The sequence below is a fragment of the Heterodontus francisci genome, chromosome 1, assembly GCF_036365525.1.
Source record: "Heterodontus francisci isolate sHetFra1 chromosome 1, sHetFra1.hap1, whole genome shotgun sequence".
NCBI lineage: Eukaryota > Metazoa > Chordata > Chondrichthyes > Heterodontiformes > Heterodontidae > Heterodontus > Heterodontus francisci.
In genome coordinates, this window is record NC_090371.1 from 104,503,743 (window position 1) to 104,529,267 (window position 25,525).

The 25,525-nt window shown below is 41.2% G+C and overlaps 1 protein-coding gene across 1 annotated transcript in view; it reads left to right on the forward strand.

The window, feature by feature from the left end:
- LOC137371433 (zinc finger SWIM domain-containing protein 6) overlaps nt 1-25,525 on the forward strand; it is a 217,058-nt gene that overhangs the window by 119,114 nt on the left and 72,419 nt on the right. Inside the window, exons 2-4 of the mRNA XM_068034024.1 lie at nt 5,065-5,421; nt 6,702-6,850; nt 14,232-14,382. Of these exons, the coding sequence (XP_067890125.1) occupies nt 5,065-5,421; nt 6,702-6,850; nt 14,232-14,382 (657 nt within the window). The remainder of the gene's footprint in view (nt 1-5,064; nt 5,422-6,701; nt 6,851-14,231; nt 14,383-25,525) is intronic.

Sequence of the window (25,525 nt, forward strand, 5' to 3'; positions counted from 1 at the left end):
GGTAGCAAGAACATGGACAGACAATATAAAATGAAGGGTACAATTCTGAAAGGGGTGCAGGAGCATAGGGACCTGGGTGTATATATGCATATGTCATTGAAGGTTGCAGGGCACATTGAGAGAGCAGTTAATAAAGCATACAGTATCCTGGGCTTTATTAACAGGGGCATAGGGTACAAGATTAAGGAGGTTATGTTAAACTTGTACAAAACACTGGTTTGGCCTCAACTGGAGTATTGCCTCCAGTTCTGGACGCCACATTTAAGGAAAGATGTGAAGGCATTGGAGAGAGTGCAGACAAGATTTACGAGCATGGTTCCAGGGATGAAGAACTTCATTTACGAAGATAGATTGGAGAAGTTGGGACTGTTTTCCTTGGAGAAGAGAATGCTGAGGAGATTTGGCAAAGGTTTTCAAAATCATGAGGGGTCTGGACAGAGTAGATTGGGAGAAGCTGTTCCCACTCATGAAAGGATCAAGAACGGGACGGCACAGATTTAAGGTAATTGGCAAAAGAAGCAATGGTGACATGAAAAACCTTTACATACAGCGAGTGGTTAAGATCTGGAATGCACTGCAAGTGTGTGTGGTGGAGGAAGGTTCAATCGACATTCAAAAGGGAATTAAATAGTTATCTGAAAAGGAAGAAAATGTAGGGTTATGGGGAGAAGGCGGGGGAGTGGCACTAAGTAAATTGCTCACTCAGAGAGCCGTGCAGACACGATGGCGGCCTCCTGTGCTGTAACAATTCTGAGATTCTGTGACATCAGAGAAGTTCAGGAGGTTGGTGCTCCACTCTGGTGGCAAAATGCTCACTAGAGACCCCATATGGGCATCTCAATTAAACCATGGTAGAGGGTTCTGCAGATAATTTTGACAATGTTTCAGGAGTGGTGTCTATATTTGATGGAAATCTACCCAAATTTGTTATGTTAGTGTTTGTAACCAATTCCAACTCTTTAAGGGACTGTTTACCAGAGTATCTGGATCCAGACAGAGTGTTGTAGTGTCAGGTGCAATGACGTAATTGCAAAGTGGTGTTTTTTTTTGCTCTTATTTGCTATGATTCTATGCAAAGGACTTCAGTCCAAAATCTACAAATAATCTATAACTGAAATCTGGGTTAAATGTTTTATTGTGTGTATGTTTCTTTTTATTATTTTACTGCACATGCAGTACTGGAAAAAAATGACCTTTGAATATTTTTTGTGAATAATTTACCTCTGTTCCAAAAGGACCGCTGAAAATGTGGAATATATTTTCAAATTACCTTGAGAAATCTGGCTTTTAACCAAGTTTACTACATGGGTTCAAGAAACCATTAACTCTGCTGAATTTGAGATTACACCAGGTTGAGCCTGTCATATGTTGCCTTCTAGTTTTTCCTGTGGTGTTTGAGTTGTTAGCCCCTTAAAGGACTTCAGCTGTTATTGGGTTTGCTGTGGTAAAATATCAAACCTTTTTGATTTTTGTTGTTGCATTAATTTCCTGTCTTTCAGTGCCAATCTTAAATTATATGAGATGAAAAAGCATTGTCAGTGTTTTGCTTTGTGCTTGCTATAGAATTCTGCTTCTCAGGTCTGCACTTTCTTCATTTATCCATTTGTTTATTTACCTGTCTTTTATAAAATATGTGGTGTCTTGATGTCTGTGGTGACTTTTTTTTTATTTTGCTTTCTTGAGGATGCTGAAGAAATTTTTAAAAAAGGTACTAGAAACACCCAGATACCATTTATTGTCCAATGTGGCTGAACCTCCGGCCTCCCTACTCTCTTTGACAAGGACACCTTGCGATGCGTGGCAGCATCTGACTTATTTAGCTGTGAGGTACAACTGCAAATACTCCGGGTCAAATAAAATAACTGTACAAAGTGGGATTCATTATTTTGTTTCATTTAAACAAACTGAGATACAGAGATGACAAGGAATGAAACTGGAAGAGAGCTGGTGGGGAAGAGGAGTAGGAAAGCAAGGCAATCTGTTGAGGGAGATGCAAAGAATTAGTGAATGGGAAGTGAGGAGGGACACAGTTACAGGAAGAAAACCATTATTTACATTTTTAAAATTGTACATGTCTAGTGAGGCTCATCAGGGGCTCAAGATTTTGATTTCATAAATGCCTCTCTCACCTTTTGTAACTTTAAATCTGAGAAGATGTATATGATTATCTCTCAACACCAAAGGCAGTCATTACTGCACCAGACTGAATTTCACTTTTTTGTGCTGGCAGTCCTGATGGTGTCCCATCAGTTTTCAACCCCTCCTCTCTTCTGAAATTCTTTCCTGACTCATGTGAAAGGATCAAGAATGAGGGCACAGATTTAAAGTATTTGGTAAGAGAAGCAAAAGTGACATGAGGAAAAGCTTTTTCACGCAGCGAGTGGTTAATGTCTGGATTGCGCTGCCTGAGAACGTGGTGGAGGCAGGTTCAATTGAAGCATTCAAAAGGGAATTAGTTATATGCAAAGGAAGAATGTGCAGGGTTACGGGGAAAAGGCGGGGAAATGGAACTGAGAGAATTGCTCTTTCAGAGCCAGTGCGGACATGATGGGTCAAATGGCCTCCTTCTGTGCTGTAAAGTTTTTGTGATTCTGAGATATGTTGGGATGTTGTTCTATGGACGATGGCCTGTTGCTACCTTGTCCAAATAGCTGTTTGTGTAAGAGTTGGTGGAGCAAAATGGGGCAGATTGTCTCTGATGTCCTGAGCAGGAAAAGGGAGGGGCGGGTGTTGTAACTGAGTCTGATTTTTATCTTCCAGCACCGGCAGCATTTTTCTTATGTTATTGAGTCATGAGTCATAGAGAGATACAGCACCGAAACAGGCCTTTCGGCCCACCAAGTCCGCGCCGACCATCAGCCACCCATTTATACTAATCCTACATTAATCCCATTTTCCCTCTCTCATCCCCACTTTCCCTCAATTCTCCTACCACCTACCTACACTAGGGGCAATTTTTACAATGGCCAATTTTACCTATCAACCCGCAAGTCTTTGGCATGTGGGAGGAAACTGGAGCACCCGGAGGAAACCCACGCGGTCACAGGGAGAACTTGCAAACTCCACGCAGACAGTGCCCAGAACCGAACCCGGGTCACTGGAGCTGTGAGGCTGCGGTGCTAACTACTGCGCCACTGTGCCGCCCGTATTATCTTCCCTTATCCATGTTTGCAGTTCCAGAAAGGAATGGGAAACGGGAACCTTGGCTTCTGGCCTTTTTTCTTTTAAAATAAAAACCATCCTATCCGAGCTAAGGAATATTGTAGTTTCCCTTGCCGTGGCTGTGATCATCTAACTTGGTAGAAGCTTGGAATTGAACCAATGACCTGTATGATTGCCCTTTGATTTTGTACCTCTCAGCATGGTTTGCTGAGCTAGAGAGCCTGTGCAGTCTCTTTTTTTAAGGTTGGACTTGGTTGTACTGTGGGCCTGCATCTAAGGAGCTGAGTTGAGGTTGCAAGGTCCAGCAGCTAGCAGAGGGAGATAGATGTTTATCCCTTCAAGCTGGGCTGAAAATGAGCAAAGATCCCAGAAGTGAGGACAAATGTGCCAACCTACCATGTTACCCAATGCCTTGAAATTTCATTCCATTTTATAGTTTTAGATTAGATAAGTGTCTTGGAATCCAAAGTATGATAGATTGTGTGGAGGCAGAGAAAACTTAAATAGGTGGCATTGACCCCCCCCTTGTACCCTGGGTCATAACAGCTAGCAGAGCATCATTCTGTTGGAGCATCATACTTTTCTGTAGTGTGAGGAAACAAGCTTACAATTCTTAAACTTTCTATTATGTCCCAATATTCAGTTGAAATTCCTAGAACTGAAAAATTCTTTTGACTAATGAAAATTTAGTGACTTGTGTTAAAGTGGTATGCCTTGAACCTTGTGCTTTTTTGGCTATTTATTTGCGATGATTCACGCGACTGTGCAGCTCAGTAGTCTTTGCTGCACAGCTTTTTGGTACTGAAGATCTGCTTTAATTGTCCCTATTATATTACCAAGAAGATTAATATGACAGAGTATATTTAAGCCATTTCAAGTTAATGTTGGTTTTAATCCTTTGAATACTGGATGTAATGCAACTTTCAGTTTACCTTTTATTATTGCTAATGTAACCTTGACTGTTTCATGGATGGAACACTACTCCATAAATTTTGCTTGTGCTTGCTTGAAGTGTTCTGTATTTTGTCTTCAGTTTTCAATTACCATGGCAAGTGATCAAAAAACACTGAAAGATTAGTTGTGTCTAAATGCAATAGTTTGCGGATTTAATTTCATATTTTTAAAAGTTCCTTTGCTTAATTATTGTCTTTCTGCTCTTGTCCCTCCTATCCTTTTTTAAAAAAAAAATAAAGGAACATAAACTCAAGTGTTAAAGCTTCTGGTCAAGTTTGTTCCTGTACAGAAACTTTTTGAATTTTTTTTGGCTCTCTGTTTCCTAGTTGTAAGATTACTTTTAACAAATCCTATTTGCTTTGGAACTGTGTGACACTCTTTGTGCTTCAAGAATTCAGTTTGTAAGAAGTGAGACTTTGCTTCACGTGGGTAAGCAGCACAGCTGCTAGCATGAGAGATCTCCTACTAAACTACCTAAACTTGGACAAACTCCCATCCTATATGACAAGCTGCAAAGTCTAACTCCTGCCTGGTTTCCATTACCGTGGGTTCAAATAAAAGATGTGCAGCTATGGCGTTGGACCGGTTTAACTTGCTTGGTAAATAATTTGGTTGTTTAAAGCAATTGCTGAAAAATGCACAATTTTAGAGCTCTTGAGTGCTGAAGCTACTTGGAGAGTTTTCCCTCCCTCCTTGGTATTGGATAAAATGTGGTTAAAGCAATCAGCTCTCTTTCTCTGTGTCTCTCAAAAACAAAGCAATAATTTTTCACTCACTTCCACGATCATGCTTTAATTGTTGATGTCTTTTGTAAATAAAAGGAAATGTGTATCTCCATGATGTGTTATAGTTGCAGTGTACAGCAACAGCATGAAGATAAGATGTTTGGCAGGAAGATAAGTTTGTTTATTTCATTGCTGATCCATGCTTTCCTCTTTCCTTTTGTAGGATTCCACTTAAGTGGTACGGTAACTGAGCCTGCCACGCAGTCGGAACCAGAAACTGTTTGCAATGTTGCTATCAGCTTTGATCGTTGCAAAATTACCTCAGTGACCTGTGGCTGCGGAAACAAAGACATCTTTTATTGCGCGCACGTTGTAGCACTCTCGCTGTACCGGATTCGCAAGCCCGATCAGGTCAAGTTGCATCTTCCCATTTCAGAGACACTTTTTCAGATGAACCGAGACCAATTGCAGAAATTTGTTCAGTATTTGATCACAGTACATCACACAGAAGTTCTGCCTACTGCCCAAAAACTAGCTGACGAAATCCTCTCCCTGAACTCTGAAATCAATCAAGTACATGGTAGGTTCAGCACGTTGACCTGGCATTGATTTGTGTTTCTTTTTATTGGGTAGAAACCTGCTTTTTTTTCTAATGCATTAATGTAAACTTCTTAAGTACATAATTGTAGGTTGTGTTTCAGCATTTATTCAAGATTTTAAAACTGAACCAAATAGCTTGAGATTATTGAGCATGGAGCCCTAAATCAATAGAGAATGATTTTTGTATTTCATGATGTCTTCCATTCCAGAAGGCACTGAAATGTGTAGAATTGCCAAATATATCTGTAGAACATCTCTGGTTTGGATTTAGTGAACTCTCTGCTGACGTATTTTGGTTTGATGAGTTGTCTGGGTGAGCATTTGGGTAGCCTTTATTTAGTCATTGTGGTGAAATGGTTTGTACAGCCAGAGGGTCTACTGATATAATGGGGTTTATATACTTGAAAATATCTTATTTTTCGACTTGCTTCTTCCTCATTGCTTTCTACTTCCCCATCAGGTTTTTTTTTTGCCTCTGGTCATTTAGGCTTTAACAGTTATGATTCTTTATCCCCTTCTGTTTATTTATTTATTTTCTCCTCTTGGTTCAGCAGTTAATTTCTCTCCCTTCCTCCCAGTTCCTACAGGTTTCTTGCTTTTTTGTTGTTGGTGCTTGGCTCTTGTCATGAATGAGTTAACAGTAAGACCTTTAGAAAAGCACTAAAGCAAATTCCCTGATTTTAGGCCTGTTTCCTAGTGACTATTGCTCAGCAAGAAAGACCAACGTTTGGATGAGGCCCAATGACTTTTTGCAGTAGATTCTGTGGCATTTTTCTAAGGACTTTGTGCTAGCTGTATGCAGCATTCTTGCTGTTTTTGGCAATTCTTTTTGTTTGCTTTTCAGGAATGTGAAATTATTTTTCAGAGACAAAAACAAAATAAATTTTTGCTCCTCCATTGCTCCTCTCTTTGTCTCGTTGGTGTCTCGTTTCCAGAACTTTGGCTTTCAACTAGCAAGGTCAGATTATTTTAGCTGTGGTCGACAGGGCGAAAATGGTCCTGTTTCCCTCCCAAATTTTGATTTGCGTGCCCCATTTATAAAATACATTACCATTTAGTTAACTATTGCACTCTTAGACAGGGCAGGCACAGGGGATTCAGTCTTTAGACCCTCTGGGTAAGCAGTTCAATACTTCACTGCTAGAATTACTGGATTGATATTTTTCCCTTGGCACCCCATATAGTTTTTTTTTTCCTTTTAATAGTTGAACTGAATTCAATTTGATTATACAACTAAAAAGGTTTCTTCTTTGGATGAAGGTGCCCCTGATCCAACAGCAGGAGCAAGCATAGATGATGAAAACTGTTGGCACTTGGATGAGGAACAGGTCCAGGAACAAGTTAAACTCTTCCTTTCCCAGGGTGGTTACCATGGATCTGGAAAACAGCTGAACTTGTTGTTTGCAAAGGTATGGATTTTTGCTTGTCTGTTACCCTGCAGCTGATGTATATATGGCCTGTGAGCTTCAAATCAATACCAAAACTGGCCAGTTCACAAAAAGTAAATCAAATAATAGAAATGACTAAGCAAAGAAGTAAAGTCATCTGAGCCTAAAATATTAGCACCTGATCAGTTGTACCCAGATTGATGTATTAATAATTTGTTCTAATGTCACTTATAAAAGGCCATAGAACCATAGAAAAATTACGGCACAGAAGGAGGCCATTCAGCCCATCGTGTCTGCGCCAGCCAGAAAAAAACTAGCCGCCCAATCTAATCCCACCTTCCAGCACCTGGTCCATAGCCTGGCAGGTTACAGCACTTCAGGTGCATATCCAGGTACGTTTTAAATGAGTTGAGGGTTTCTGCCTCCACCACCATTCCTGGCAGTGAATTCCAGACACCCAGCACCCTCTGGGTGAAAAAGATTTTCCTCATGTCCCCTCTAATCCTTCTCCCAATCACCTTTTAAATCTGTGCCCCCGGTAATTGACCTCTCCGCTAGGGGAAACCGATCCTTCCTGTCTACTCTGTCTCGGCCCCTCATAATTTTGTATATCTCAATTAAGTCACCCCTCAGCCTCCTCTGTTCTAAGGAAAACAACCCTAGCCGATCCAATCTTTCCTCACAGCTGCAACTTTCAAGCCCTGGCAACGTTCTTGTAAATCTCCTCTGTACTCTCTCCAGAGCAATAATGTCCTTCCTGTAATGTGGTGACCAGAACTGTACGCAATACTCCAGCTGCGGTCTAAACAGCATTTTATATAGTTCCAGCATTACATCCCTGCTTTTGTATTCTATACCTCGGTCAATAAAGGAAAGCAATCCATATACCTTCTTCACCACTCTATCTGCCTGTCCTGCCACCTTCAGGGATCTGTGGACATGCACACCAAGGTCTCTCACTTCTTCTACCCCTCTCAATATCCTCCTGTTTATTGTGTATTCCCTTGCTTTCTTTGCCCTCCCCAAATGCATTACCTCACACTTCTCTGGATTGAATTCCATATACCATTTTTCCACCCACTCAACCAAACCATTGATATCATTCTGGAGTCTACAGCTATCCTCTTCACTATCAACTACATAGTCAATTATTGTGTCATCAGCAAATTTCCCAATTATGCCTCCCACTTTTAAGTCCAAATCATTAATATATACTACAAACAGCAAGGAACCCAACACTGAGCCCTGTGGAACGCCACTGGAAACAGCTTTCCATTTGCAAAAACATCCGTCGACTACTACCCTTTCTTTCCTGTTACTGAGCCAATTTTGGATCCAACCTGCCTGTACCCCATGGGCTTTTGTTTTTCTGACCAGTCTGCCATGCGGGACCTTGTCAACTGCCTCATTAAAATCCATGTAGACCACATCCGCTGCACTGCCCTCATCAATCCTTCTTGTTTCTTCCTCAAAATACTCAATCAAGTTAGTAAGACGTGACCTTCCCTTAATTAACAAATCTATGCTGACTATCCTTGATTAATCCGTGCCTTTTTAAGTGGCAGTTTATTCTGTCTCTCAGAATTGATTCTAATAGTTTACCCACCACTGAGGTCAAACTGGGCAGCCTATAATTATTTGGCCTAACCCTCGCACCCTTTTTAAACGATGGTACAATGCTCGCAGACCTCCAATCCTCTGGCGCCTTGCCCGTATTCAGTGAGGATTTGAAGATGATCCTCAGCGCACATGCTATTTCCTGCCTGGCCTCCTTTAACAACCTGGGATACAATCCATCTGGCCCTGGTGATTTATCCACCTTCGAGGATGTCAGACCCTCTAGTACTTCCTCTCTCATTATGCTTATCATATCTAATATTTCACACGCCTCCTCTTTTACTACAATGTCTGCATCGACCCTCTCCTTTGTGAAGACAGACAAAATCTCATTAAGAACCCGCCTGCATCTTCTGCATCCACACATAAGTTCCCTTGTACATCTCTGATCGGCCCTACCCTTTCCTTAGTTATCCTCTTGCTCTTAATGTACTGATAAAATATCTTTGGTTTTCCTTGATTTTACCTGACAATTTTTCATGTCCTCTCCTTGCTTTTCCAATTTCCTTTTTCACTTCATCCCTGCACTTTCTATACTCCGCTAGGCTTTCTAAAGTATCAAGTTTTTTGTGATCATCATAAGCTTTCTTTTTCTGCTTTAACTTACCCTGTGCTTCTAGATAACCGGGGGCTTTAGATTTGGCCGTACCACCCTTTATCTTTGTGGGGACATGCCTACACTGTGCCTGTAGAATCTCACTTTTGAATACCTCCCACTGGTTTGCCACTGATTTTCCTTCAAATAGCTGCATGCAGTCCACTTTCGACAGGTCACCTCTCAGTTACATAAAAGTTGCCTTCCCCCAATTTAGATCTTTTACTTCTGTTTTATCTTTGTTCTTTTCCATGATTATGCTAAAACTAACTGTATTACGGTTACTGCCCCCAAAATGGTCACCCACTGTTACTTCATCCATTTGCCCAGCTTCATAACTGAAGAACAAATCTAGAATTGCACCCCACTGTTGGGTTTGTTACGTGCTGACTAAAAAAGTTCTCTTGAATGCAGACCACCTTGGGGAAAAAATCTTTTACATTAAACGTACCTTGGAACTGCATCGTTTAGGTTTCAAATGGCATTTAAAATTAGTTGAAAATATGAATTAATGTTAAAACTGATTTGGCTTATTTGAAATACTCCAATAAACAGATCCTTTGGGTAAGGGTTCTTATAAGGTGCTGCAGATTATATAAAGACAAGTCCTTATTAAAGAATTCACTTGCAGCCTATTTTATAAAAACTCCTGATTATTGTTTTCATGGAAAATATCTCTTGGTGGTCTGTGGTAAACACAGCCTTTTCAGTGCCAATTTCTATGCATGCAATGGAAGTGGATGGCTTGTCTTAAAGCTTCATTAGCTCACTTAGAATGGATTACACTTTTTTGATACATCTACACTGTAGCAAGGGGATAGTGAATGTTAGTATAATCATATGGTACATAAATTAAGTAAGTATTCCCATGCACATTGTGACTTGGTGCCATGACCTTAAAATGGAAAGACGTAGGGCTGGATTTTATGGTGGGGGAGATCCCTTTCACCGGCTGAAAGGTCAGTGGCAAGCCTGCCTCCGCCAGGCCTGGGATCCAGACTGGATTTTACAGTCCCCAGGTCCTTAATTGGTCTAGGGCAGGACCTTCACTTCATTGAGGCAGGAAGTCCCACCTAATGGAACTGCTGGCCAGTTAGGGGGCTGGCAGCTCTTAGCAGCGTCACTGGGAGCGGTGGCCACTGCTGGGACAACACCCAGCTACAGGAGGAGTCTCAGCAGCGCCACCTGGAGTGGTGGCGACTGATGGGACTACACCCAGTTGCAGGAGGAGTCTCAGCAGCGCCACCTGGGGCGGTGGTGACTGATGGGACTACTCCCAGCTGCAGGAGGAAGATGAAGGCCAGCTTCGGAAAAGAGGTATGTTTTTGGGGCCTCGGCGAGGCAAGGGGGGTCAGTTAGGGGGCACGTGGGGCGTGTTGTGCGTTGGGAGGATTTGGGGCTTCAGGCGCGGCCCACCGCAGGGCACAGGGTGCCCAATCAGTAGGGCCCTCCCAGCCCCCCAGAAGGCTGCCTAGTTTTATTAGGCAAGTTTTCTGAGGCCTCAGCTGCGCGCCAGCCAAATGTTAAATTCCACTGGCAGCGAGCAGAGGCCCTTAAGTGAAAGATAATTGGCCACTTAAGGGCCTTGATTGGCCGGGGGGAGTGGGATGGGGGGGGGGGGGGGGGTTGGTAGCGGGCTGTTTCTCCTTGCCGTCCCGCAAAAATTGGCAGTGGAGGAAGAGACCCCCAGCCTGCCACTCCAATTTATGCTGTTCCCCCCCCCCCCCCCCCCCCCACCCATTACCAGGCCGCTGTTTTGGGGGGGCGTAAAATTCTGGCCGTGTACTTTTTGATTTTGTCAGTTTCTGCAGTATAACGGTGTCATAATTTCCTTTGCATTTTTTTTTACAAGTATATTCAAAGAACGCAGAGTAAATATATCAGTCCTGCGATCCCAACAGGGAACCATGTTCAAATGGCCTGCAGGTCCGAGTTAGAGCTGCAATACTTGGATCGATTTTATTTACTTTTTTTTTTAGTCCCTCTCCTGTTCCCCATGAACATAGCCGCCCACCAGGAGCATAGGATCATTGAATTGTCCCTTGCATTTTGACTGCATTTTTTGAAAATGGGCATTGATGAATCTCTCTTTAGAGGAAAATTTCTAATTGGAGAATCCAAGCAAATAAGTTATAAATTGCAAACTAAAAATTGAAGTCTGCCTTGTTTGTACGCCTGTTTACAATAGTCTTGCTCACAGCTGTAGCGTTTTGTTAAACTGGGTACATTGTGAAATCTTTCACAGATTTCAGGCATTAGAAAATTGTGCATCTAGTGTGCTGATACAACACATTGGAATTGTGGAGTCTGAATTAGAAATGCAATTTTCCCCTGAGCCCATATGCAGAGTTCTCTGTCTCAGTTCTGCTGGGTTTGTTCTCCTTAGAGCAAAGGAGATTGAGGAGAGATTTAATAGAAATGTACAAAATTATGACGGGCTTAGATAAGTTAGACGAGGAAAAACTGTTCCCATTAACAAATGGTACAAGGACTAGAGGACACAGATTGAAAGTTTTAGGCAAAAGATGCAAGGGGAATATGAGGAAGAACTTTTTTACACAGCGGGTGGTAATGACCTGGAACTCGCTGCCCACAAGGGTGGTGGAAGTGGAGACAATCAATGACTTCAAGAGGAACTTGGATGACCACATGAGAGAAATAGACTTACGAGGCTAGGGGATCGAGCCAGGGATTGGAACTGAACGTATAGCTCCGTGGAGAGCTGGCATGACTTGATGGGCCAAATGGCCTCCTTCCATGCCATAAATGACTGTATGACCCTATGGTAAAGGGAAGTATCAACTAGAGGCTAAGCTCATCCCACAGAAGGGGAAGCTGTCAGATAACCTCTTTTTACCCTTCCACTGGTAGAAGCCTGGGTTCATGTTCGTTGCTAGACCACCTTCTGCGTTGTAAAAGAGACCAATTAAAGTAGGAAGTGGGAGAAGGTGCCCTTTATTTATTTTAAAGTAACATGCTTCACACTCATGCTTCATACTTGGCTATTTAACTGTGAACATCACAGCTTAAATCTGATGCATGTGTAGAAGTTACAGCAGCGAAACTGCCATTTAGCCCAGATAGTTCATGTCAGTATTTATTTTCCATTCAAGAAATAGTATTAATCACATTCAACAACTCTGCTTTCATATTCCTTCAATCAATTTCCTTCATCCACCTATCTAATATAATCTGGAATGCTGATATAGTTTATGCTTCAGCCACTAATCCTGGAAATGAATTCCACAGACTCTCAACACTCTGGGCCGAATTTTGCGGAGAGTGTCGGGAATCTGACATTGTGACCATTTCTGGGTCCTGACCCTGTGCATTTCAGTAGCGTGCCCACTGGCTTAAATTTACGGGAGGTTGCCTCCACATTCACTGTCCAATTAGGGATGGCGGGAGAACCAATCAGGAGCTGGCATGTGAGGGAGGCTGGCAGCCTGCACTGTTGCTGCAGTAGATGAGTGCAGCTACAGTGACTGGGGTGCAAGAAGGGAGCACTGCAAAGAGAGTGAGGTGAGGAGGAAGGGGCTGGAATGGTTTTCTTAATCCCTGGCACTCTGTGGCAACTGGTTCCAAGAGAAACTGCTGCAGTGGTAGGCTTCTGCTGACCCTTGACTCCAGGCTTCCCCTTGTCATGTAAAGGTGGAGCCCTTGGGTCCTGCTGCTGTGCTCTCGTCTCCTGTGAGCTGGTGGGACATGCACACGACATGGATCTGTACCCGTTGCCTCCAGGAAAATTGGAATGGTGGAGAAAAATGCAGCCTAATTACCTAATCACTTCCCTCAATTGGCTTTCCACCGCTGCCAGGTGGGTAGCCGTCAGCATTGCGATGTTGGTGAGCGGTAAAATGCTTGGAGGTGGAAACGCATTGGGGAGCCGGCCCGACATCTCAAATCTGCCTTTGTATTTCCTCACATCAGGTAACCTCCAAGTGAATCTGTACTGTCCCCTCTTTAAAACCTTAATATCTTTGCTACAGTGCTGTAGCCCAGTACTGCACACAGTACTCTAACTGCAGATTATCTTGTTATGCAGTAATCTGCTATATGGTATCTTGTCAAAGGCTTTCCTAAGAAAAGCCATGTATGCTACATCTACCACATTTTCCCCATCTACCATATCTGCTGTTTTCTCAAAGAATACTGAGATTTTTTCAAGCGCAATCATCCCTTTGAAATCCCTGCTGGTTTCTGCTATTTTCTCTTTAACTGTGCAGTAATTTCATCCTTCATTATAGATTCCAAACTTTTCCCGAGGACAGATGTTAAGCTAACAGCCTTTAAATACCTGGATTAGTTCCGTCTTCCTTTTTTAAAAAAACTTGTACTACATTGCCCAGTCTTCAGTTCCCTGGCAGACACCCACAGTCATCAGAACCTAGAAAAATAATTTCTGAGGTCCCTGCAATTTTCTTCCTCAACTCCTTCAGCATCAAAACTACTCTCAAATTTTCTGTTTTTCATAATATTCATCTTCACTCTCAGTCAACACTTTGGCTTTCCACTTTCCAGGGGCCAGTGGCTAGTGACTAAAAGAGGGAAATAGGGGAACGTTCAGCCGGTTGACTCCTTTTGCTTTCCCCACCCCCACACCTCCCAAATCCTTTAAGCAGGTATCCAACAATATATGCACAGTAGTTTGGGTGATCTTGTAAATTATCATGTTTCTCTGGATAAATACAGGCAGCATTTGTATTACTGCATCTTTTTGTCCTATCCAATTTTTTTAATGCTAAACTGCACTTGTGTGGGACTGCTTCTTTACATTTGATGATCTTAGTCAATAACACAAATTGGAGGAAAAAATATTTAGGTGGAAAAGCACCCATTCCCAGAGTAACAATGCACTAATCGTGGCAGTGCCAAAGCGAAACTGAGAGAATAGCCCCTATTACAGGAGTGTTTAGTATTGTTGAGGAAATAACAGGTCAAGTTTTGTTTTGGCATTCATTTTAAATACTTTGGTACCAAAATGGCAATTGACGTGGATAGAGGTTTATGCTCTCGGTTGAAACTGCTTAGCTAATCCTAGCAGCTCACGCAGGAGAGTGTCTCCGCTACAATTATTGAGGGGGAGACCAGAACCTCCAAACAAATGCATGCTTTGGAACTTTGGAAGAGAATAAATAGATGGCCCATGATGTCTGCAACATCTGCTTTAATAAATTGTCTATTTGACAGGTGCGGGAGATGTTGAAGATGAGAGATTCAAACGGTGCACGGATGTTAACATTAATAACAGAGCAGTTTATGGCTGACCCCCGTCTTTCTCTGTGGAGGCAACAAGGAACGGCAATGACTGACAAGTATAGACAGCTCTGGGATGAACTGGGTAAATAAGAGTTCTGTGGAAGGAAAGTTGCTTTTAAAAGTGTAAAAGGGATTGTGTAGTGGAGGCATAGTTTTTATTTTATCATTGTGTTTTCTGCCATATTGGCTAACATAAATATCATAGTAGTTAAAAATTAGGTCTGTTGGAGACCAAAGTGAAAATCTTTGTTCTAAGAAATAAGACATCATTAAGCTTTCAATTAACCCTCTGAATTACATGAGTTTCTGTCAGAATGCATCTTTTCCTGTCAATTGCCCACAAAGTGGGCTCTGAATTCTGAATGCTGTCTGTAAGGCGAAGCAGTGATACTGCAGAATACTTGTTTCTGCACTCGTGCTATTCTTTGAATGAAGCCAGCTAGGTTTTATTCAAATATTTACAGCTGAAATGTTATTGTGGTACTTGTGGGATTAAATATGCAAGTTTTGCTTAAGTTTGGTTAACTTCAAAAACTTTCTCTACCTTTTTAATAAATCAGCTTGTCGAAAAGCACTGCACAATGATGCTTGCTGTGAATGTGGGGAAAAAATGTGACCTGGGATTATGGTCTGGGTTTTTGTGGTAAATTACAAGATCAAGAAAGAAATACATTTATTTGTTGCATTGCAGATTAAAAGTATCACTTTGTACAGAGATATGCTGCCTTGAAGCTCCAAGGAAAAGATGAAAAGAAAATGCTGTATAAATGCTTAAAATGTGAAGTTAAAACAAAAACTTCTATAAAGAGCAAATGTTTCGGGTGTAGGCCTCTGCAAACGAAGATTTTCGGGAATTTGGGATCTTCTTCGGGTCTGAAGTGTGTTTTTAATCTAGAGATGCATTTCTGTTTGCAGATTTTAAAAAAATCTGTTCTGATGCAAAATGCATCATTTACAAAAACTTGAAGCAGCCTGATATTCGTGCTCTTGCTTCACTCGGATGGTCGGGTAATCTAATTTCGGTGTTAGTTAATCTCAATTTGGAGGGGAGTTGAGGAGCCTAGACAGGAGTGCAGCACAGATTCAGTAGAGTAATTCCTGGGTATAAAGGATTAAATTATGAGGGCAGGTTGCACAAACTTGGTTTGCATTTCCTTGCATTTAGAAGGTTTAGGGGTGTTTAAAATGATTAAGGGATTAGATAGGGTATATCTGGTGGGGAAATCAACAACAAAGGGGTGTAATCTTAAAATTTAGATCTAGGCCATTTCAGAATGACATCAGGAAGCACTTTTTCACACACAGACTAATGGAAATTTGAAACTGTCTTTCCCCAAAAGGCTGTGGTTATCAGGTCAGTTGAAATTTTCAAGACTCATCGATAGATTTTTGATAGGTAAGGATATCAAAGAAAATGGAACAAAGGTAGCTAAATGGAGAAGGTTACAGATCAACCATGATCCGCTTGAAGGGCTGAATTGCCTACGCTTGTTTTCATGTTCCTACCTAACAGTGGATAGAGGGAGGAAAAACCTACCAGCCTTGCCCTTGCTTTGCATTTCAATCCTTATCAGCTGATTACCAAAATGATGAGCTTGAATAAAATAAAATGAGGATTGAAGTAGTTACTCTTCATTGAAGTACCATTTCATTAAAACTTTTTGTATGCAATAGTGACTGTGGTAATGTGCCTTTAATTGCTTGGTTAATCCCTAATTTATCGGATGTGAATGGCTCAAACATGGTGATCATCTCCGATTGGAGGTTTCAGGATTTGTAGCTGCTACTTGTTTTTTTTTTTTGCTTCTGTTTCTGCAGATTTAATCTTTTTCCATATGTCTACCTGTTCTGTTTCATGATTTCTTGTCCATTTTTCAAAAAAGGATTCGAAACAAGTTTATTTGGTTTTTAAAGCAGTGTATTCATACAAATTTAGGGAAAAAGGCACCGAGACAATAGGTGATTAAGATGATATGTTAGCTTTGAGGTTTTCCCATTGACTCTAAATCAAATTGCTAGCCTATCTTGAACAATAAATACCTCACTATTTCTGTTGGGAGGTCACTGTTCCTTTCTGGTTCTGAACAGAGGGTGATTTAAAAAAAAAAATGGAGCTAGAGACACAATAAGGTCTGCAAACAAAGCACCAAGGACAAGCGTTAGTCAAGTTCAGAAGGTGAATGAGGTTCGTTAGAAGTTTTTGTCTAGCAATATGCCCACTGTTGTGGGGAAATATTCTATGTTCATTACTTTATATTGTTACAGAGACTAGCTACTATTGGAGCAGTGAGTTTGATTATAATGGTTGCTCTGTTTGTTAGTTCATTTGAACTAAAGCAATTCAATACTTCACTTTTTTGGCATTGTCTTCCCAAGTGTTTTCTTGGTCTGCTTTCAAAGAGATTGAAGAAGCACATGTGCAAAAGACAACAATCACTAGCGGTAATATTATTACCAGGGTTAAGCCATCATATCTTTTAGATATTGGACAGACTGCATACAGGAGCAACTAGTACTGCTGCATCTGAAACAATGGGCAGGATTTTCTTCTGAGCTTCTGAACCTCGTTGTAAGGCTCAAACAGGGGAAACAGTCGCCCACCTGCGATTTTCCCTGAATTGGCCACTTAGTGGCCAGAGAGCAGGATTGCCATCCAATTAAGGACGGTGGGTGGACTGTTGAAGCTGGAGAGTCACTGATACAGCAGCAGGATGCCATGGCAAGTAAGTAAGAGAGAGGGCACCCCAAATTGGAGACACTTTTTTACTTTTTTTTTTATTTTAGAGATACAGCACTGTAACAGGCCCTTCGGCCCACCGAGTCTGTGCCGACCAACAACCACCCATTTATTCTAACCCTGCAGTAATCCCATATTCCCTATCACCTACCTACACTAGGTAGCAATTTACAATGGCCAATTTACCTATCAACCTGCAAGTCTTTGGCTGTGGGAGGAAACCGGAGAACGCGGCGAAAACCCACGCGGTCACAGGGAGAACTTGCAAACTCTGCACAGGCAGTACCCAGAATTGAACCCGGGTCCCTGGAGCTGTGAGGCTGCAGTGCTAACCACTGCGCCACTGTGCCGCTCCAACATTTTAAAATTTGTAGTAAAAGGCCTTTGTAACCGGGCCACCAGTGTTGCCAGGGGGTGGGGCTAAGGAGGCCTGTGACTGCTGGTAAACCCAGGCAGGCAGGGCCTGTAAACTTGCCTGGAGTGCTACCCCCCTCCCCCCCCCCCCCCCCCCCACCCTCCACACCCCCTGGTCTGCTGCCAGGAGGCCACCTCCAGGCAGCGAAACTGTCCCCCACCTCCTGTGGGGACTTGGAAGCGGACTGCTAAATCCCAGTCAGTCTCTCTCAATATGCCTCAGAGGCCTTTAATGACTTCAGTTGACTACCCACCTGCAAGTGGGAGAGTGGCCAGGGTGCAGGATGAAGCCGGGGAACAGGCATGCCAGCATCCGTTGCCAGCCCCAACAGGGGCTAAAAATTCTGCCCGATATTTTAGGCAAGGCCCTAAACTTGTAACACGGCCTTTGACTTGGCTAAGAGGGGACAAGGAGGAGGGAAGCATTTACATTAATAATTCCTGTATCTATGTAGTGCTGTTCATATTGAAGTTTCTCCAAATATTTAAATCAATTTAAGTGCTATGGCTGGTTTTCCAGCTAAGGGCTGGTAAGATATTGCTGACAGAATGGTTGCCAATTCATATCTAGTCAATTTTTTTAGGTTGTTTTGATTTTATTGGTCAGGACACTTGAAGAATTTCCTGCTCTTTGCTGTTGGATCCTTAAGATGCCCTGTACGGGCAGATTTGGCCTTTGGTTAAAGTCTTATCTAAAAGGCAACATAAACATTTAAAGATCATTTGACCCATTGAAGTTGATTCCTCAGTTGAGGAACCTGCTCCAAGGCATTAAACAGACACGAGGGCACATGATGGAGGGAAGATCACTGCATTGCAAAAACTAAAACTTTTAAGTGGTAAAAATTTATTTTCCTAGTGTTTTGAGGTTTGAAAGGTTGGCCACACCTGATGTATAAGATGAACAGACTTATCGAGTTATTACTGCTTGACCAGTTTCGTCTTTCTGGCCACTGTATAGCTCCTCTACAGTTTTTAAACTATTCAATACCTGAATTCCATTGGCACTGACTCGCTGAAAGAAATGATCAGATGATTCTTAATCATGTATAAAACTCTTATGAGTTATTTAGATATGGGCACCATAAGAACGCGCATCTTTCTCGAAGTGAAACTCCCTCTTGCCCAGATGTTTCTTTATGTTTCCAGTTACCCACCATTGGGATTCCCATGCCTTACAACATGCAGTGAGGCGGGGCAGGCTGGCAACCTGTTCCCAGCAATCTACTGATGCTACTGTATGATTAGTTTCTGGGAGGAGTATGGGAGCAGCCCAGGGTGATACTACATATCAGGTTTTTATTTTTTCTTTCCCCCTGCCTCGCTGGATGGATGATTGCTGGTGTGATTTGCTTGCTGGGAGCTCCAGTGCAATGTGTCCATCCAGTAACAAAGATTGTCCCCAGCATTCTGAATTCCTCATTACAGAAGTAAATTGTACTTAAACTCTTGAATTGGCACCTTCATATTTAAATGACACTCAAGGTATGAATTGTATACCACTTTACAAAAGCATTTTAGTGATCACTTTTAAAGCAACTGAATTCTGCTGCTGCTTGCAAAAAGAAATTGTCAATTTTTCTAAAGGAGATATTTATGGGATTGAATCTGGATTAGAATAGAAGTATACAGTATTACATAGATAATAAACAGATGGTTGAAAGAGACTGTAAAGTGGGTCATGCATAGGCATTGCACATATGGTTCAAGTCAGTTTTTTTTTAATGGCTGCTGAGTTGTCAGTGTGTTTGCCAGTGTTTTTAAGGTCTCGGTATCCATTTCAGCTTGGTGGGAAAATTGACATTCCTGCAGCAACATTGGTAATTTAAACAAACACTTCAGTCTTATTACTTCTTTGCAGGAATTGTATAAGCTTGGTGTCTAATGCATTAGAGAGAACTTGAAGCCCATAAGTGGAAGGAAATGCTACAGTTGTATTATGGAATAACGTAATGCAGTTTAGATTTGGGGAAGGAAGAGGAAGAAAATTTGCACGTGTTGGAAGAAAATGATGCAGCCTTTTCTCTGGAAACTTTGCAGTTTCACACACACACTACTTCCTTTTTGAATTGCAGTAGCAATTATGGCAACAACCAGCAAGATCTCCCGTTTTGTGTGCACACATTCCATACACAATAATGAGATGAATGAATGACTGGTTAATATGTTTTGATGTTGGCCGGAATATTGGAAGAGTTCTCTGCTACTCTTCAAATAGTATCATGGAATCTTTTATGGCTAGATAAACCTCCTTTTAATGTCTAATCTAAAGAGTGGAAGAGACACCCAACATCTCTGAGGTAGTGATTAAACGTTGCGATGACGTCAAGTATGGGCCACAGTTTCTTCCACAATGCCCTTTTATTTGCAGTTGAGACCTGGAGGCCCTTTGTTCTAGTTCAAAGCCTGACTGCTCAGAAAAATCTCTGCTCAACTGAGTAGTATTGCTTGTTTCCCTCTTGGAGTTAAAAAAAAACTCATCAAGGAATAAAGACACCACCATACACTAGTTATAATTGTTAAATGTATTCATGTATGCAGGTTTATAAATAGAACAGAGATTCCATTGTACTCTTGGAGTGCAGTTAGTCTAAATCTCTGTAATTTTGTAGAGCTATGCTGTTTATTTTAGTGTGTATTCATACATTATATTCATGCTTTTAAACTATTTGCATAATGGAATACCCGCTTAAACTTATTACAGTACCATCTCTGCTCTGTGCTATACTGAGCTTGATAACTTGAGATGCTGTTTGTAGTATTTAATTTTCAGGCCTTTATAGCCCAGCAGATGTATTCTTTTTGTTTGAGATTTTGACAAGTTGTAAAGGGAACAATGGATTGCTAGTTTCTAAACAGTTATAATATTTCTAAAAAAATATTTGTTGGGTGACTTGTTGTGTTTTGATTTAGGGAAATAAAGTTTAGCACATTGTACTGCTCCATGGAATGCTAGGTCTATGTTTATCAGTAAGATTCTCAACATTCTGAGCTCATGATTGTGCTAGGTAATTGAGGAAGGTGCTGAGTGCAAGTGCTTCCCATAATGATTGAGCTTGTCTCACCCTAAACTGCTCTCATGCACCTCCTGAATGCTTACAGTTTATTAGCAGAGGTCTGGGAACAGGTCACCCATAAGGCTGAGGAATGGTCCTTGCTATAGAAGAAAGAAAAATGGAAGAGGATATAACTTTAAATTATGAAGCAGTCAGGGATGAAGGGGAGTGACCTTCATACAATTGACACATGAAGAGACCCCAGTAATTATGTGCAAGAGCATTACTTTTCCCAGAGTAAAATGCTACAAGAGTGATCTAATAGCAATTGCAATTTAGTTATAATGTTTTCCCCTCTATAATTGTTCTGAGGTCAGTTGGGCAAAATCCCTCAAAGAATAAAGTGGCTATTGACCTTAATCTTGGTGCAAAGAGCATTGAGATGTTCTGCTGTGAATTGAATAGGTTCTTGCCTAGGGTGGTTATATCTGTTGATCCTTTAAAGCTCAGTGCTTTCTGGTCTATATGTATGGGGTCCATAGATAGCTTGGAAATCAAGTCAACCTTTTCAGTGCCAGCTCAGTGCCTTGAGGCTGGATAAGGTTGCTGCTCTGTGGCTGGCTTTATGATTCTGTGCAATAACAAAAGGTGACACATAGACTGCAGAAGTGAATATGCTTCCCATGTAAGCCGAATGGCTAGGTTAACTCTGCGCTAGTGACAGGATCACATTGCTTCGAGGCGCTTCTTTGGAATTAAATGCTGAGCACTGCTAGATACCAGGCATTGCAGTGAAGCTGATTTTTTTTTTTGTCAGCAAATGGGATCTGCAAGTTAATTGGTGTTTCTGCAGGCTTCTGGCTGTGAAATGAAATTGGAAGCCCTTTTGCCACATGGAAAAGCAGGACCTGAATACAAATGTCACAAGTCACTGTCAGAAGCCAACTGTGAGATGATCGCTTTCCCACTTTGATGCTAGACCATTTAAAGATGATCTGAATATGGGGATTACATCTGAGACAGAATGCCCCATTTGCCATTAACAAGAGCATACTGCAGTCTGATGTCCTTGTGGCAAGATAAATAAGGGAACCATTAAACCTTATCCTTTTGACACAAATAAATCTTCTGTGTAGTGACAGAATAGGGATTTTCCTAAAGGAACTGCTAGTGAATGAGTTAAAAGAAAAATGCATTCAAAATGATACTGCAAAACAACCATCTATTGCTTTAGTATAGTATGAAAGAATCATTATACTTGTCATTCCTAAAGCCAGCCATAATTGGAGCAGCCAGAGTTATCAAAGCTGGGCTGTCCTCATGACAGCCTAATAAAGCTGAAACTGTTAAATTAAATCCCTGATGCTTAATCTGATGAAACTACTGAGGTAGAAGAATATTAGATGAGTGCTATTCTTCAGAGTGATGGACCCCCAAACAGCTTGTCAACACACTAAGATTACAATAACACATTTAGCGGCAGACTGACTGTGTCCTAACAAATATTGGAAACTCCAGCCAAGATTTATCTATAGGGTATATTACTGAACACATCTCCATTTTCACTCGCTTATTATTTTAACTGTAAACTCTACTTTTTTAGTGTTCAGTTATTCCTATTTTGTAGAATCACTTGAGAAAAACACTCTGAATAGGATAAACCCTAATTCAGTTCTGTAGATAATTTTTGACCTGATTTGAACTAGTTCAGCTGGTTGACAATTCAGGTAAATTATTTTGATTTTATTTGGCATATTTGTTTTGTACGTAATTACCTGAAGTTCTCCACAGCCTCCTCCGCCTCCCCACACACCATACCCTCAATAACCCCAGTGGATAAAATAGCAGAAAATATTTGCGTGCACAGGTGTATATAAATGTTATGTGAAAAAACATGTAGTGAAGTCTGTTAATTTAATTCAACTTGGGTAGTTTTTAATACAACATGTAGTCTGTTTTCAGCAAATGAAAGGAGTGTAGTTTGGAAAAGGGCAATGATTCCCACTTGCCATAGATAGCACAGGTAATCTATTGCATTAATCAGGCAGCTACTGTAAAATGCATGGGGAGTGATTAAACTATCATACACAATACAATTAGCTTGAAGCAGATGTCAAGACCAATACATCAAAGTTTAATTCAATAATGGAGTGAATTAGGACAAAAAATAAAACATTCAGTTGTCTAAGGACGCCGAGTCCGTGGCAGATTGCTTCATGACGGCTGTATGCTCTGAGCTTGCCTGCTGCACGTGATCAAGCTTCGTCTTTGAAAAAATGTGAATGTCTATCACCCAGAATAGCGATAAATTGTTAGTGGGCAATGTTTGCAGTATTTCAACTATATGCTTCATGTGGTTGCGTGAAATTGGGTATGTTGCCCTGAAACCCTTACATAACCGGGTCAAAAGATTCATATAATGTTGGTAGTAACCCATGGACTCTTAAGTTAAGCTTCATTGCTGCAAGTTCTTGCGGATCAGTATAATAGTTATCATTCAGGTTGAAGCTTCTCTTTATTAATCTATATATGGAGCTTTAACTAAAAGTACAGGAGAAGCCAGTCGCCAGGTACAAGCCTATTATTAAGATGTCATCGTGTCATAACGAATGCCAAGCTGGTCCCATATCCTGTCCATCACTGTGATTACAGTCTGTTGATTTAATTCAACTTGGGTAGTTTTTAATACAGCATGTAGTCTGTTTTCAGCAAATGAAAGGAGTGTAGTTTGGAAAAGGGCAATGATTCCCACTTGCCATAGATAGCACAGGTAATCTATTGGGTAGTTTTCTCTACCTCCATCCAACAGGTCTGATATCTCCCTGAAATCTTCATACTTGGCTTTGTCATCTCTGACTTTCTCACTCCAGTTCTCCCCTGCCTGGCCTTTATTCACAGAATCAGAATCACAGAATTGTTACAGTGCAGAAGGAGGCCATTCGGCCCATCGTGTCCGCACCTGCTCTCGGAGAGAGCAATTCCCTCAGTTCCATTCCCTCCCTTCTCCCTGTAACCCTGCACATTCTTATTTTTCATCTAACTTTCCAATTCCCTTTTGAATGCTTCAATTGAACCTGCCTCCACCACGTTCTCAGGCAGTGCATTCCAGACCTTAACCACTTGCTGAGTGAAAACATTTTTCCTCATTGCACTTTTGCTTCTCTTACAAAATACTTTAAATCTGTGCCCTCTTGTTCTTGATCCTTTCACGCATGGGAACAGTTTCTCTCTATTTACTCTCATGGCCCCTCATGATTTTGAATACCTCTATCAAATCACCTCTCAGCCTTCTCTTCTCCAAGGAAAACAGTCCCAACTTCTCCAATCTGTCTTCATAACTGAAATTCCTCATCCCTGGAACCATTCTCGTGAATCTTTTCTGTACTCTCTCCAATGCCTTGACATCTTTCCTAAAGTGCGGAGCCCAGAACTGGACGCAGTACTCCAGCTGAGGCCAAAATAGTGTCTTGTACAAGTTCAACATAACTTCCTTGCTCTTGTTTATTCTTTATCCTTTGCACGTTTCAGCACATGCAAAACTCTGTTGCCAGTGTCACATCCTATGCCACACCAAGTCCCTCATACCTGTCCTTGCTCACTGTTCCCCAGCATCTTAAATTTAAAATCTTGTTTTTAAGCCCCTCTGTATCCTTGGCACTCCTTGTCTCTGTGACCAACTCCAGTTGAATAACAACTCCCTCTTTGTCACCCCCCCTCTCTTTTCCTCTCGCTCCACCCTCTAATACTACCCTATGCCCCCAACCCATTGTCCAACTATTTTCAGTTGTCTGGCTCTTGTCTCTGGATTTTACTTTTAACTTTCCTCACTTCTTTAAGAATCTCCTATAAAATCCACCTCTTTGATCAGGCTTCACTCATTTCACTTCAGTTTTATTAGTGCATTAGTGCAATTTTTTTAAATTGAGAAACCTAGGTATGGTCTGTAATGCAAGACCCCACCAATGGTGGACAAAAGAGAGGACATGATAAATCATGGAATAGTTTCTAAATATGACCGGTTTCAAGTAGCAAAGTGACAAATTGCAGAATTTCTATCTTGCCTGTAAAGTTTATTGGAATATATTACTGCTCAAATGAAAGTGTTTTTTTTTTTAAATTAAAAAAATGTCTCCTGTTTTTGGCAGGATATTTTTTTTTTCTGGGTCTTTTCCGCTTGGTAACAAAATCTGAACTAACATTTCTCTGGAGCTTTCCTATACATCACTTGTAATTTATTCCCACTGTTTCCCTAGTGGCATTAATATTAAATTGCATAGCACTGTGTAAGTTAGCATCTAGTTATCTAATGGGAAACATGATATTTACAAACTTGCACTGAGTATTCTCTTATGCACCAATAAGACACAAGTTCAAATTCTTTCTAAATGATCTTGGATCTAAAGCTAAATGATGTTGTTAGACTTGGGTTACCCCGGGCCACATAGTTGGGCTCTTCAACTTTACAACTAAGGTAAAGCAGAATGAAACTTTTTTTTCCTTCAGAATTAGACTTTGTATGATCAAACTAAATTAGCTCTATTTTGTCATTCCCCCATGAATACTGTGATACTGTGAAGAAGTTTTTTCCCCTCCCCCACTTGTTCTGTTCAGGCAAAAAAAAGTGTATTTTTGCCACATGCAGGCTGCATTGGCTACAGCAGTCCCTCTAAACTTGTGGCAGTTGTAGCCTTAAATAGATGTGCATTAGCAGTATGCGATCTTTGTTTTGTCGGGCATGGATTAATTATTCAGAAGTGTTTGTGCTGTGGGGGCGTGGGGTTGGGGAGGTGTGGACCCATGGCTACTTCATCCATCTCCCTGTCTCTCAAAATTGAAACTTATCTGCTTGTTTCATTTGGTTTTAGTTGCAATCTCCCAAAGCTTTCTGCAGTGGATGAATGCAAGGTTTTTATTAATAAAAGTTTGCTTGCTGTTGCTAACATATGCTTTCACACTCCTGTCAAAGCACTCATCTGTAACCATACAACAATTAATGAAAATCGTGTGAAAATTGTTAGTTTAGAACTTGTTTAGAGCCATGTAGTATGAGGTGGACTGATGGCTTAAAAATTTAATTA